Here is a 15,010-nt window from a genome sequence, read left to right as displayed (position 1 = left end):
GAATATAAGGAAACAAAGGGATTTCTCTTCATTTCAAAATTGATGCTGTTTCTAAACTCTTCTTAATTGACAACCTTGCCTGTATTGAATGTGGGAATTCTCTTGTTAGGAAGAAATAGTCCAGTTTTATTTGTTACTGGAAAATTTATTTTTGATTGACATTCATTTATTTCAGTAGTAGGTCTCCACCAATTCTTTTTTATCAGTGGATATGCTCTGTTTCGTTTCTCTGAGATTTTCCTTCTTTTCATTCCCCACAGTGAATCTTCATCTACAATTTCATCTAACCAGAGTCAGGAGTCTGGTTATCAGAGCGGCCCAATTCAGTCGACAACCTATACCTCCCAAAATAATGCTCAGGGCCCTCTATATGAACAGAGATCCACACAGACTCGGCGGTACCCTAGCTCCATCTCTTCATCACCCCAAAAGGACCTGTCTCAGGCAAAGGTAGTGACTTCACAAGCCTCTGAGCATTGGTTAGGAGACTAGTGGGCAAATGCCCCCCAACTATTAGTGTTGTACTTCTCAGAAAATGGTGCTAAAAAACCTCCTAAGTTTTGGTTAAGAAGCTAAACAGGGCACATTTCTGTGGATAGTGAAATAAAAGTTCTTTTTGGCAAGCCTGGAGGCTCAGAGCCACAAAAGCATTTTCTTTGCACTAAAGATTCATTGTCTCTAGTAGAATTAGTTTCAAGTAGCTGTCATCTCTTCTTGGAAGATCTGGTTGCTAGCCTTCTGAGTGCATATCAAAAGACCTCACCTTGCTCTGTTTTGACTTGGTGAGGGGACAGCATATCAGAGGTGATGTGGAGTGATTGTCAAGTACAGCCAGCATGCATGGGTGTTTTCGCTGAACTGATGTACTCCCACATTCTCCTGCAAGGATCACTGGATTTGAATTTTGGACCTTTCTGGTATCTGTTTGGATTTGGGGTGTCATTAGCAGTTTTGGGGATTGCCTTCTAGGATACAGGGATGGGGTAACTGGTTTGGGTTTTAATTTTTTATTTTGTTTCTTTGGATAGTTTACATTTTATTAATCCTTTTGTTACCTTGCAGAGTTTCTCCCAAAGGTGTTTTTGTTTGTTTGTTTGTTTGTATCACCAAAATTAAGCTGGGTCAGTGCTAACTTGCCCCATTCAAATGAGTTTGTTCTTGCTCCTCTGTTTCTTGTACCAGAATGGCTTCAGTTCGGTGCAGGCCACGCAGTTACAGACTACGCAATCTGTTGAAGGTGAGTGTTCTCTGAGCTTTTTCCTCTAAATTACAGTGCTTTTTCTCCTGTTAATATTTTCGCATTTCTTAGGTTGTCAAAAAAAGCTCTGACATGGTTGAAACATCTGCTATAATCTTAGTTTGGTTGTGCTTTACTGTTTAATGTGAAATCATCTAAACTTTTCAGGTTTTCTGTCTGTAAAGCAGATAATTTCATTGGTTTCTTTCATTAGGCAATTAAAATTCATGCTATGAAATGCATGGAGTTTCAAAAGATTCTACCTGGGGCCAGCTTTGTGGCTCAGTGCATTAAGTCACTGCCTGAAATGCCAGCATTCCGTATCAGGTTGCCATTCTGAATCCCAGCTACTCTGCTACTGATCCACCTTCCTGCTAGTGTGTCTGGGAAAGCAGTAGAGAATGGTCCAAATACTTAGGCCCTACCGCCCGTGTGGGAGACCCAGGTAGAGTTACAGGTTCCTGGCTTTGGCTTGGCCATTGTGGCCATTTGGGGAATGAACCAACTGATGGAAGAGATCTGTCAACTTTGCCTTTCCAAAAAAAAAAAAAACCTTTGTAATTCAAATACTTCATTATTAAATGACTCACACTCCTGTCGTTGGGGTAGCCCACGCCTGTAGCTACCTCTTCATTTGATGAAGTTCTTCTTTATTTCCAGGTGCTACAGGCTCTGCAGTGAAATCTGATTCACCTTCCACTTCTACCATCCCCCCTCTCAATGAAACGGTATCTGCAGCTTCCTTACTGACGACAACCAATCAGCACTCGTCCTCCTTGGGTGGCTTGAGCCATAGTGAGGAGATTCCAAATACCACCACCACACAACACAGCAGGTAACTTGGGGTGAGAGGATGGAGGTTGGGGTTAGTTGAGTATCAAAACAGAGCTCTCTTATTCTCTTATCCCCCTTGCTTGATAGAGACCATATTAAGTAAGTGGATAGCCTGAGTACTGTGAAAAGTGAAGGCTAAAAAGACCTATTTTATTTTCCCAATGCAATAGCTGCTTTAGCTTTAGTGGCTCACTACCCTGCCTGTTTACTGTGCTTACCATATGATCTAAGACCTTTTTGGTCCCATATTCTGGCTTCAGTTCCTTGCTTGTGTTGGACTGAAGCTCAAGGTCACTTGAGCACTGTGGCTGATGAACAGCTCTTTTCTGTCTTTACAGCACGTTATCTACACAGCAGAATACCCTTTCCTCATCAACATCTTCTGGACGGACTTCAACATCCACTCTTTTGGTAAGTATGGCACCGAGGACTGTGGTTTTCTTAAAGCTATAACTATCCAACACTGAAATTCTCCTAAGAGGGAATTCTTGAATGTTTCTTCATGGGGTGATAAAATGATAATTGGTCTGAGGTTGCAGGAAAAGGAGTAAAAAAGGGGTGTTGGGAAGTCAAGAGAGTCTGATGAATCTAGAAGTACTGCAGAGCCCTGGAAGTGATTGACTTTGCTCAACTCTGAAGGTAGATGGGGCTTTCTATGCTCAAGTAATTTTTGTAAGAAGGACCATTTCCGGGACTGGTGCTGTGGCACAGCAAGTAGAACCACCACCTGCAGTGATGGCAACCCATTTGAGCATTAGTTCGAGTCTTGGCTGCTCCACTTCCAATCCAGCTCTCTGCTTATGGCCTGGGAAAGCAGTGTAAGATAGCCCAAGTCCTTGGGTCCCTGTCACTGATGTGGGAGACCGGGAGGAAGCTCCTGGCTCCTGGCTTCAGATTGGCCCCGCTCCAGCCATTGCAGCCATATGTGGGGTAGTGAACCAGTGGTTAGAAGACCTCTCTCTCTCTTCTCTCTATCAAATAAATATTTATTATTATTATTAAAAAAGGATCATTTCCCTGTCATTCTTGAACTGAAACTGGAGTATAGTGAACACAAGTCCTGAAAGTAATCATCATGAATCTTGATATCCTTAAGAATTTAGATGCCTGGTGAGAAGTCTCTGTCAAAGAGTTTTACTGCTGTGATTTTAACAGTTATTGGTGGAATTAGGCTGAGTTTTAAAGGAAAGACTCATTGTGCATAAAGGTGTCAGGTTTGCTAGAAATCTGTGAGAAGATATATAAGGACTAAGACTTTATTAGGAATTTCTTTCTGGTCAGATACACAATTTCAGGTTTAAAGTCAGGGCTGTACTCTTTTCTAGCCCAGAAGCTGATCTGTTAGACTGAACTAGTAAAGAAAAGCATGAACGGGAAGGCTGTGACACATACCTCAGATCTTAATTATCTCTGTCCCCTTACTGCTAATCAGTGTTGGTCTCACACACTTTTCTGTCTTCCTGAATAGGATGATGATGTATAATGGGTCTCTGATACTATCCTTTCTAGTTGAATCTTGAGGAATGTGTAACTGGAGATTCCAGCTACTTTGGTAGATACAGGCACCTTGGTGCTCTGCCTTAGCCGTTTTAATTGGGAAAATTGACATGATGATATCAGAAGAAGGGATTGTGCATTCTTCCTTACCTGTGGTGCTAATTTTCATCTCTCTTCCATTGCTCCGCTTTTTGAAGCACACAAGTGTGGAGAGTGAGGCGAATCTCCATTCTTCCTCCAGCACTTTTTCCACCACATCCAGCACAGTCTCTGCACCTCCCCCTGTGGTCAGTGTCTCCTCTAGTCTGAACAGTGGCAGTAGCCTGGGCCTCAGCTTAGGCAGCAACTCCACCGTCACAGCCTCCACGCGAAGCTCAGTTGCTACAACTTCAGGTAATCTTGCATAGCTGGATGGCATTCCTCTGGGTTAGAGGTGAGTAATTGTGTGACAAGATCAAATGTAGTTTCTCTTTTAGGAAAAGCTCCTCCCAACCTCCCTCCTGGGGTCCCGCCGTTGTTGCCTAATCCATATATCATGGCTCCAGGGCTGTTACATGCCTACCCGGTAAGTGGCACTGGATAGTCTTCTCCAAGAGGTGAGGGTAGTATGGCTACTCCTTTTGTGTGTCTGGCTTTGGTGAGAGGCAAATTAAAATACAGAATAAATGAATACTTGCCACATGAAAGCAAACACGTTTTAATCTTAATACTTTGTGAAAAAAGTAATAGTTTTTAGAAAGAAATGACTCAAGTGAGGCAGACCCTCTATTTTATATCTGCTGTATATGAAACACAAATTTTAGGCCTCAGAAGCCAAAAAGGCCAGAGTGGTCACCCAGAATCCCTTTTAGTTTTGATAGAGAATTAGTTTCTCTAGTTGAACAGAATCTGTTAATGCTAGGTTTCTCTGGCTCTGCTGTGGTCAGAGTAGAGTTCCTAGCTCAATCTGGGGCTAAATGGCTGACAGTAGTAATTTTTTGTCATGATGTACCTTGTATCACTTTATCTAGTATTTAATGCCTATTAATATGTAGGGTATTTCAAAAACTGTTAAAAGATAGTGGTTTGTGTCTTCAGAAATGAAGCCTGGATAAACCACAGATGAAACTTTCAAATAGAACTTGCATACATGTTTTAACAACCCATGACTTCAGTGACCAGAAAGTGGGATAAATAAGTAAAATATGAATCTTTTTCTGGAGGTAAAATTTAAGTCACCTTTTGAAGGGTGTAAAAGGAATGGGTAGAACTGAGCATGAGGCCAGCTGTTGGTGTGTATGTAGCTTGTCTATCCTGTCTGCTGCTTAGGAGCCACGTTAGCTGAATTAGTAGTATGTAGATTGAGAAAGCCTTCACCGGGGTCGAGGCTAAATAGGCTAATCCTCCGCCTGCGGCGCCAGCACACCAGGTTCTAGTCCCGTTCTGGGCACCGGATTCTGTCCCGGTTGCCCCTCTTCCAAGCCAGCTCTCTGCTGTGGCCCAGGAGTGCAGTGGAGGATGGCCCAAGTGCTTGGGTCCTGCACCTGCATGGGAGACCAGGAGAAGCACCTGGCTCCTGGCTTCGGATCAGCGCGGTGTGCCAGCCGCAGAGGCCACTGGGAGGTGAACCAACAGAAAAGGAAGACCTTTCTCTCTGTCTCTCTCTCTCTCACTGTCCACTCTGCCTGCCAAAAAAAAAAAAAAAAGAGAAAGGCTTCAAGACACTTGATGAATCGATAATCCCTGTACTTTATTTCTTTCTCCTTAAAACAGAAGTAAATAATCTGTGTCCTAAGAATGAAGATGAATGTTCTGTAGAATTGTTTTGCCTGTTATCTCTTTGGTTTGCTAGCATCATGGTCAGTTCCCATTAATAGTGTTAAATGTCTGTCTTTCAGCCACAGGTATATGGTTATGATGATTTGCAGATGCTTCAGACAAGATTTCCATTGGTGAGTTTGTGGACTTTGGAAAGAGAAAGTGATATTAAAATTAATATTGGGAGGATTATGTCAAATGTCCAGTTGATAAGTGACAGGCTTAGTTAGCTCTTTGCTAATTGTCTCTCCACAGACAACACTTCTAAGATCTACTAGAATATGGCAACTTGGGAGGGGAGTGATTCTAACAGAAAATTAATTTTTTTTTTGTAAGCAGAGTTGTGACATCTTTGAAGTAAACACATTTATTTACTCTGTAGCCTAATAGAGTACTCCGGAGCTCTCAGAATGCTATGTGTGTCTTAAATACTGTAATACAAAAGATGTTTTGTTTTAGTAGGATAAGTTTGAGCTAGACTGATGGGATGATATAGAGGAATGAAAATGTTACTAATCCTGGTGTCTTCTCCAGCAGGCATACCCGTAGACCTTGCCTGACTGTGCTCATGGCCAGGCAAGGGGGACAGTGTATGCAAGAATAAATTTGGAGTTCGTGCCAACTCTAGCCAGCTGAACCTGTGGCTGGATAAATTGCCACACTCCGACATTATCCTCTCTCATCCTGTGATTCTTACATTGGGAGATGAGTGATACTGACTCTTTCCTGTTTTATTTCTCTTTTCTAGGATTACTACAGCATCCCATTTCCTACACCCACCACTCCACTGACTGGGAGGGATGGTAGCCTGGCCAGCAACCCTTATTCTGGTAGGACTTGCATGGGGCCTGAGTAGAAGGAAATTTGGGGATTGGTGGCAGAAAACTCATTAGTAGAAAGAGACCAGATTCTCACCTTCCTGTCAGTGGCAGAAGTTGAGAATGGATGTGATGAATTAGGGTTGGAAGATGAGACTCCTGCAAAAATGGTTGGTTGGTGGCAGTTTTTTCCTTTTCATCCCACTTTATTCTGCCTCCCTATGATATCCAGATGATATCTTAATTTGGTTTTCTTAGTTTTTCTCTAGCTGTTTTCAGGAAGTACAGTGGTTGAACTGTCCTTCTATGCTCATCTCTGCCTCTGTACTCTACTCATTGCCTCGCTAGACCTTGGACCTTTCTTTTTTTTTTTTTTTTTTTTTTTTTTTCTTTTTTTGCCTGACTTATCATTGTCCTCGTTGACTTACCATTTTCCCTGATGTATCATTGTCCTTCAAGTCCAGCACAAGGTGTTCCATAAGAAGGAACAGAGGGGAGGGATGAGGGAGGGAAATTAAAGAGAACGTGAGTGGGCAGAGAAGGCTTACAGGAGCTTTATTCTGGCAGCCTTTCTCCACCATAGTATTGCACAGTTATTCAACTTTAGTCCTTGAATAACTATGCTAAGTGTGTGTTGAGCAATGCTAAATGGAGCTGCAAAGAAATGTAATTCAAGGAATTGAACTTGAGTGTTTGGGATCTCCTAGAATCATGTGAAACCAGGAGGGGTAATTCTATACTGGTGTTGGTGAAAGAGGCAGGTACATGCAGCTTCTCCTGTCACAGGTGACCTCACAAAGTTCGGCCGTGGGGATGCCTCCTCCCCTGCCCCGGCCACCACCTTGGCCCAGCCCCAACAGAACCAGACGCAGACTCACCACACCACGCAGCAGACATTCCTGAACCCGGCGCTGCCTCCTGGCTACAGTTACACCAGCCTGCCATACTACACAGGGGTCCCGGGCCTCCCCAGCACCTTCCAGTATGGGCCTGCTGTGTTCCCTGTGAGTACCTTGGGGTGAAGGTTTCTAGTCCTGGAGTATAGGTTCTAGCCCTACCTGCTTTTGGCTGTTCTGGATGACTTTAGTAATGGTTGAGGAGGAATCATTTCCATCTCCAGCCTGGGAGTGGGAGTAGGGCTGGAACTGGTACAATTAGGCTGTAGATTACCTGTTCTTAGAATTAGCCAATATAAGAAATACATGAAATTTGTATACCTTACATAAAATAAAAAGAATTAGCCTGAGGGGGAGTGTGATACCATACAGCTTTGACTGTCATTCATTCCCTGCTATACCACTGCCCCTCTTCCTCCGAATGACCATTTCATGACTTCACTGGTAGATTCTGGCAGTATTAGGAAGGATCCCATTGTCACTAAGCAAACAGTGGCCAGTGTATATCAGAATAGGCAGCCATGTGTATACCCAGTCCCTGGAGTAGGACAGGAGGAACGATGGCATCCTGCTGCCATTTCACTGGTGTTCTGGCCTTTTTACTCTTCAGGTGGCTCCTACCTCTTCCAAGCAGCATGGTGTGAACGTCAGTGTGAATGCATCGGCCACCCCTTTCCAACAGCCGAGCGGATATGGGTCTCATGGATACAACACTGGTAAGTTCCCCTTGCCTGACTCACTGGTATTTGTGGGGTGTTATTGGGTCAGTTTCAGGGAGGCAGACATGTGGATTGCGCAGATGGGTTTGGTGAGAATGTGCTGCTCTCCTGACTTGGGTACCTGTGGGAGCAGCACTGCCATAGCAGCTTGGTCCAAGGACACGTGTCTACTACTTAACACTGGGAAGCCTCAAGGGCATCTGCTGGCCTAAACTTTGGGTGGGAATTAAGGCAAGCAGCCCCAAGATTTTGCTGAGCCATCAGTGGAGGGAAGTGTTAATATATATGGCACTCATAGTGTACGGGGACAGAATCCCTCAAGGGTTCATTGTTTCATAGCTAGCAAAATGACAGGTTTGGTTTAAATCTCTCTGTAGTACTACTTTACTTATATGGCTCCCTTTTTAGTCCCTGGCTGGAAGATCTGAGATACAGAGAAAAAGGAGTAGGCATTGCTACTACTCAATAGAGAACTGGACTGGGAGAGTCAGACCTGTAGTTTCCTTCATTTGTACAGCTGGTCTTTTTCTCAAAAGTCTGTTTGCATATTTGATGATAGAACAGGAAGTGTAGGAATCTTCTGGATGGGTATTGATCTAAAAGATACCTAGCCTCTCCCTTGCTTCCATATCTGACATCTGTGCTCCACTTTGAGAGGATGAGAGTGAGAAGGAGTCTTTGAATAAAACAATTCCATCTACTTTTTTTTAAAATCGACTTGTAGATGAATATGGGGAGGGGATTGCTAGGGGCTCGGGGTGAGGGTTGTCCTTCTAAACTCTCAACTCATGACAGTTTGGATAGGGCAACATCTGTGTTCTGCACCCTTGTGTGAGCTTCAGGTGGGAATACTGCCAAGGTGTTCAGTAATTAGGAAGCTAGCTGAGCTGAGTGAGCACAGAAGGCAGTAGGTCTAGGAATGAAAAGCCAGGTGCAGATTTGAACTGTGCTACCTAAAGAGAGGTAGCGCATCTGATTCTGGAATTTCTAGCTTCTTGCCTCCCTTAAGACTTCAGAAACCTGTTGTAACAGGCCTTTGAGAACCCCCAGTTCACAACCTCACAGAGGGCTGTTGTCATTTTATTACTCATCAACCTCTAAATTCATTTATTTTTATGTATTTGATTCCTTTTAGGAAGAAAATATCCACCCCCTTACAAGCATTTCTGGACGGCTGAGAGCTAATTTGGCCCAAGGCTGGGGGCTGTGTTTTGTGTGTGTGTGTAAATTTGCACTGAAGTCTTGTTTCAGAAACCAGACCACTGAGGAGAGCCTGCTGAGCTGAGGCCATAGCCTGCGTGGCTTGGGGAAATGAGTTGGTGGATACCTTCTGGGCTTTTGAACTTGCCCCTTCCCCATTTCCCTCTCCCCCATGTGTCTGACCCTGTCTTACCCATTTCGAATTCAAGCGGTGCAGCACCTCCGAAGCATCAATGCACACACCTGCTGTTGCTTTTGATTTCTGGAAGGCATGTAGTTTCAACTTGTAACAAAAATATTTGTAGTCTTCAATAAACTGTGGTATTTCTTTAGCTAACTCTGGCGTTCTTTCCGTGCATGTCTTTCTGGACCCTAGGAACCAATGTTGTGCTATGGATGACGGGTGGAGGGTGGTTTTTTTCCTTCAAACCCCAGCATAGCCAAAGGCTGTTAACTTTTCAGTATGGTATTTTTATTAAGGAAGGAGGAGGAGAAACAGCCTCAGTTTCCAGCCTGTTGATTGGTTGGTAAAGAAAGGTATTTGTAGAAAATTCCTGATTTCCCATGCTTATTATCTCTTCACTCTTCCATTTGTTTCCCACATAAGCAGAGGGTAAAGGACAGAAACGTTTAGTGTCATATCATGGTGAAAGGCAGAAGAGATGGTATTCAGAGTTGTTTTTAGGGAAGTATCTTCCAAGCCTTAAATCCCCCAACTGGTTCCCCAGGGCCAAGTGGCTGACTGAGGGCTGATAAAGTCATCAGTAAAAACTGCTAGCCTGGAGCATTGTTCTTAGTCCCTAAATGGCTTTTTAGAGATTGTGGATTACTAGTTGTCTATATCTGTGGGTCCAGCTAAGGATGTGTGGAGAAGTTTGATCAGACATCTCCTTGATTATTGAGATTCTGATACTCGTCCCTTTAATTAGTATATACCCTCAGCCCTTAAGCGTTCACTTGGACAGCCACATGCCTACGACTGTTGGTTAACTGGAAACAGTGGTTTCTGTTTTCCTTATATTTTTTCCCAATCTTTTGGAGTTACCATGCTGTGAGAGATGGGGTCTTATTTCTCCCTACTAGCCACATTGTGTTGGTATAATTACTGCTATTAGGGAGTAAGCAGCGTGTTGAAGCAGAAAGGAAAGAAGGGAGCTCCAGTCTGAGGATCATTCTAGTAAGTGGTGAGATGGTAGGGATCCCATTATTTTTTAGGGTCTCTGATTTTTACATAGGCCATCTGTCACGGCTGCTATACAAAGCATCCTCTCTGTTTCCTGCATTTCCAGTCCCTTCAACTTCACATCCAGGTTAAGGCCTCTGAACTGAAAGGTTTTAGTTTTTCTGTTTTGTTTCCCAGCTAGCCCAGTTTCTGGGAAAAGTGAGATCAGATAGGGAAGAATTTAGTATTGAAGTGCTCCTACCACCCAGCTTGAGAATACAGTTAGTCATTTCTCCCAATCTCTGTAGGCAGCCTGGCCTCACTTTGCTGAGATTGACCAAGTAAGCTGTTTGAGCCTTTGTAGTAAAGATAAATCATTGTCTTCTATGGTTTGTTTTTAAAATGTTCTGTTTATATCCTGTTTATACCACCATCATTCTCAACCCTCCTACACAAACCTCCTTGTTAACTTGGGTTTTCCATAACTGAACTGTTCTTAAACTTAATGTCTGTTACCAGTGATTTACCAGATGGACACCTCGAGTTTGAAAGAAGAGAGAAAAAAATGCACCTGTAGCTCCTAAAGAGGCTCTTTTATTAGTCCCTCCTTATGCTTTAGCACCTTTAACATGAGAGTGAATAACCTGGAAATGGGGACATGTTTTCTCTTGCTTGGTTTCCATAGTTCTGCTCTCCCAGTTTGTGCTTGATCCTTCCCAGAACTTAGGGTAGGGGAGGGTTTTGCACTTCTATAGGAAGATTCTAAAGTAGACAGTCGAAAGTGGACTGAGCTTCTGAAGGCTGTCCTTGTAGGTGTTGGAAGAATTTGAGTTATAGAGTTTGAAGGGGGATTATTGAATTGTGAGTGGAGGATTTCTTATTTGTGTTTTAGTCACTCAGGCACACTACTTCTAAAAATAAATTTCCATCATAAGACCATTATGATCCAAGGACAGACAAAAGTACAGAGGTTTCTGATTTCATTTTATCTGCATGGAAACTTCATAGGAATTGATCTTTTTAGAAGTCATGCTTTAAATTCCTAGTTAAATTTTGTGTCCTCTAATCTTTATTGGAGTGTAGTAGCTACATTTCCATTTGATAAGTATAAAATGAAGTGATATACTACTCTGGTTTGCTTGAAGTTGCAGTGGCAGAAAGGAACTTTTCCAACAGGAAAAGTTGGAATGTGGGTTAGAGATTGTACGAGGAAGCTGAAGTTGTAAACTGACATTGAGATTTAGCGTTTCACCCAGACTAAAGCAGATAGCCTATCCTGTCTTTCTATCTCTTCCCACCTTTCCTTGTTCAGGCTTAAATTATGTAAATAGAAATTTATCAGTTCTTTAAATCAAGTTTATGGCCTAGGAGCTCCAAGAATGGAGAAGCTGGACTGAGACTGAAGTGCTGTCAGAGTTGGCCTGTTCCTCTGACACTTTCCTTGTGTTGTGGAGGTCACAGATGTTGTCCCAAAGTGTCTTTTCAGGAACAGAAAGCCAGGCTATCCAGATCTTCAGGGGCAGGACTGAGTAGTATTTGGGTGGACTGATTTTCAAAGGACATTAAAAAAAGTTAAATTCCTGTTGGGGTCTGGCACTGAAGTGTTTCTGAAAATTGTCTATGCTAATGAGGTTTGGTTTTATTTCCTTGGTACTCCCACCCCAAGTAACATACCTCACTGTTCACACATGTACTCAGTACACACCTGGAAAGAGCTAAAGAGTGTTTAGGGAGCCTTTGTGTCTCTCAGAGCTGACCTGAAGATGGAAAAACAGACCATAATTCCTTTGCAGAACTATAGCTAGAAAGGCTGCAGACTCACCTCACCTCAGGAACAGGCACCAGGCAGCTAGCTAAGCTAACCCTCCTGTCTGTTTCCTCCTCCCCCAGGTGTATCAGTCACCTCCAGTAACACGGGCGTGCCAGATATCTCGGGTTCTGTGTACTCCAAAACCCAGGTAGGTGCCTGGCTCCGGACAGAAATGGAAAGAGAGCTGGACGTAGAGGAGGTAGAGTGCCGTGATGGAAATACAGTGGGGAACCACCCTAGGCAAGGTGTCAGGAAACCCACCTTACCTTTTCTTTAAAAAAAAAAAAAAAAAAAAAAAAAAAAAATTCAGTGGTCTCATTTATTTATTTAATTAAAGAAAATTATTTAAGAGACAGTGCGAGTGAGCTTCTATTCACTGGTTCCCTCCCTAGATGGCCTCAATGGCCAGGGCTGAGCAGACACTGAAGCCAGGAACTGGAACGCAATTCAGGTCTCCCACAGGGGTGGCAGTAACCCAGCTTACTTACTACCTAAGCCATCATTGCTGCCTTCCTTGGATTCCCATTAGCAGGAAGCTGGATTCAGGAGCCGGAGCTGGGAAGTGAACCCAGGCACTCTGATACAGGATGTGGGCATCCCAACCAGCCTTTTTTTTTTTTTTTAAACCACTAGCCCAAATGCCTGTTCCCATCCAACCTCTTCTAAAATCATTCGTCGTCTTGGGACTTCATCTTTTTCTATGAAGTCTAAATTTGGCCCTCTGAAAAACCAAGTGAGGTGTGGCAAATTATTGTGAGGTATCACATGAATTACTGTGGCAGCTGCCCTGGCCACTTTACCCAACACATAGCCTTTTCATAACTTTTGAAGAGAACAATATGGAAATGAAAGGAGACTAGTTCGATTCACTCTTTGTAAGCCTATAAAGGAGTGGGAATGGGAAAAGAGACAACCCAGTAATGAAACAACAGATGTGAGTCATCCCCAGCTTTGTGTTCTGGTGCCTTTAGCCTTTATCAGCATAAGTAATTCAGCTTGTAAAGTGCTAGCGTTTGGAGGAATGCTTCTGACAGCTAAAACCTTCCAACACTCAAGTGTGTGTTCATTTCTTTTGAAATATCCAAGGAGTTTTAACTTTTACCCACTCCAGGGGGCAGGTATGCCAAGATTAATCACATTTTGCTGTGTTTCTTATACGACAATAGATGCAGCAAAATACTTTCACATACATCCTCATTTGATTCTCAACAGAGAGGGTGGTAGCATCCTTGTTGTGTTTTTGTTGTTGTTGTTGTTGTTGTTGTTAAGATTTACCCATTTATTTGAAAGAGTTACAGAGAGACAGAGGCAGAGAGAAAGGTCTTCCATCTGCTGATTCACTCCCCAGATGGCCACAACAGCCAAAGGTTGAGCCAATTCGATCCAAAGCCAGGAGCCTCTTCTGGGTCTCCCATGTGGGTGCAGGGACCCAAAGACTTGGGCCATCCTCCCCTGCCTTCCCAGGCACACCAGCAGGGAGCTGGATGGAAGTGAAGCAGCTGAGACTTGAACCCTTGAGTGCCCATATGGGATGCTGGCACTGCAGGTGGCGGCTTTATCCCCTTCGCCACAGCGCAGGCCCCAGCATCCTTATTTTACGGATGAAACAGGCTGAGATTGAGGCTGCAGGGCTATGCAGAGCTGGACTGAGACTGACTTGCAGAGGTGCTGGTGCTTGTGTGACGCCAGGCTGCTTTCTGAGGGGAGGGGAGCTTGGGCTGGAATACTGCCCAGGATGAGCTTGCTGATCCCTTGTACTCTCTCCCCTCCTGTCCTCCTGGATAGCAGTCTTTTGAGAAACAAGGTTTTCATTCCGGTACTCCTGCTGCCTCCTTCAACTTGCCTTCAGCCCTAGGAAGTGGGGGGCCCATCAATCCGGCCACAGCTGCTGCCTACCCACCTGCCCCCTTTATGCACATTCTGACCCCCCATCAGCAGCCGCACTCCCAGATCCTTCACCATCACCTGCAGCAGGATGGCCAGGTAATAGCCCTTCCCCCTCTCTCCTTTCCCTTCCTCTTCCTCCCCCTCCCTTAAAACTGCCTCCCCTCTCCTTTTCTTTCCCTTCCTTACCACCACCTTCACCCAACCCCTCCCCAGCGCCAGCCATGGGCACACAGCACATACAGACACAAGCGCACATAACACGAGCGGCCGGCAAAGGAAACGTCAGGGAAGGGGCCAGAATGAAACCCTTTTTGCCCAGTTCCTTTGGTGCCTTTTTCCTCCACCTCCTCCCGTGGCAGAGTATTCCTCATCCCATCAGACCTGGGTCACACCTCCCCTCTTACCTCTCCCAGCCTTCCCCCTTCCCCAGCATAATAGCTTCCCCTTCTAATGGTGGAGTTCTATTGTCAAAGTTTGTCCCTTTATTTTCCATATATCCTGGTTCTGCCTCAGCTACCATATTTGCAGATGATTCTCTGTTGCCAGCGCCAGCAGGAGGAGCAGGTAATGAAACTGAATGATGATATGCTCGAACCCACTCCTTTCAGTCCCCACTGCACCTCCACAGCCTCAGGGAACTTGGCAGAGGAAAGACTGCGCGGTCACAAATCGGGAGACACAAACACAAACACCTTGCTGAGCTCTCTGGCCTCCCCTCCTCTCCCTCCTCCCCTCCTCAACACCCTCTTTATCTTTCTACCCTTCCCAACTCTGGAAAACACTGGGTTACCAGAGTGGAAAAGATTCTTGGGTCAGCATCTGGAGCCTGAGGCCTCAGACTGTCTCCTACTTTTCCTGAAATGGGCTCACAGGTGGGATATGGGGTAGGGGTGGGGATTCATGGGGTGGTGCAAGTGACCTCTCCATCAGAGGTGGTTGGGGAGCCCAAATCAGGGATGCCTTGCTGTCAAATTGAGGCATTTATGAGGGCCATTGAAATTGAAATCTGTCTTCTCAGTGGTCTTAGCCTTTTGTTCAGAGCTGGGGAGGGTGCTGGGGTAATAGGAAAGGTAGAATTACAAATGAATACCACTGACTCACTATCTTACTCCAAAGGTATCTTGCCTTCTTTTCATCCTCCCTGTTTAAAAGT

General features: G+C 44.4%; 1 protein-coding gene and 1 non-coding gene across 51 annotated transcripts in view; both read left to right on the top strand.

Moving 5' to 3' along the window:
- The window catches only part of UBAP2L (ubiquitin associated protein 2 like), a 56,744-nt gene that overhangs the window by 40,798 nt on the left and 936 nt on the right, over positions 1-15,010 (top strand). For 12 of the 50 annotated variants that reach the window (XM_070077649.1, XM_051857252.2, XM_051857250.2 and 9 more), the window contains 12 exons: positions 261-450; positions 1,183-1,237; positions 1,898-2,072; positions 2,410-2,482; positions 3,766-3,961; positions 4,045-4,133; positions 5,446-5,499; positions 6,114-6,195; positions 6,970-7,187; positions 7,690-7,795; positions 12,051-12,118; positions 13,759-13,953. In XM_070077649.1, the coding sequence (XP_069933750.1) occupies positions 261-450; positions 1,183-1,237; positions 1,898-2,072; positions 2,410-2,482; positions 3,766-3,961; positions 4,045-4,133; positions 5,446-5,499; positions 6,114-6,195; positions 6,970-7,187; positions 7,690-7,795; positions 12,051-12,118; positions 13,759-13,953 (1,501 nt within the window). Of the gene's footprint in view, positions 1-260; positions 451-1,182; positions 1,238-1,897; positions 2,073-2,409; positions 2,483-3,765; positions 3,962-4,044; positions 4,134-5,445; positions 5,500-6,113; positions 6,196-6,969; positions 7,188-7,689; positions 7,796-8,933; positions 9,336-12,050; positions 12,119-13,755; positions 13,954-14,370; positions 14,422-15,010 lie in introns of those variants that run through there. The other 38 variants (XM_070077654.1, XM_070077648.1, XM_051857251.2 and 35 more) reach the window with 4 other exon arrangements.
- On the top strand, positions 5,901-6,037 carry LOC127493849 (small nucleolar RNA SNORA58). The gene has a single exon (XR_007924387.1). It is a non-coding gene; the product is annotated as a small nucleolar RNA SNORA58 (small nucleolar RNA).

The sequence above is a fragment of the Oryctolagus cuniculus genome, chromosome 7 (assembly GCF_964237555.1).
Source record: "Oryctolagus cuniculus chromosome 7, mOryCun1.1, whole genome shotgun sequence".
NCBI classification, from domain to species: domain Eukaryota; kingdom Metazoa; phylum Chordata; class Mammalia; order Lagomorpha; family Leporidae; genus Oryctolagus; species Oryctolagus cuniculus.
The sequence above is the reverse complement of the archived record's forward strand: the minus strand, read 5'-3'. Positions and strand labels throughout refer to the sequence as shown.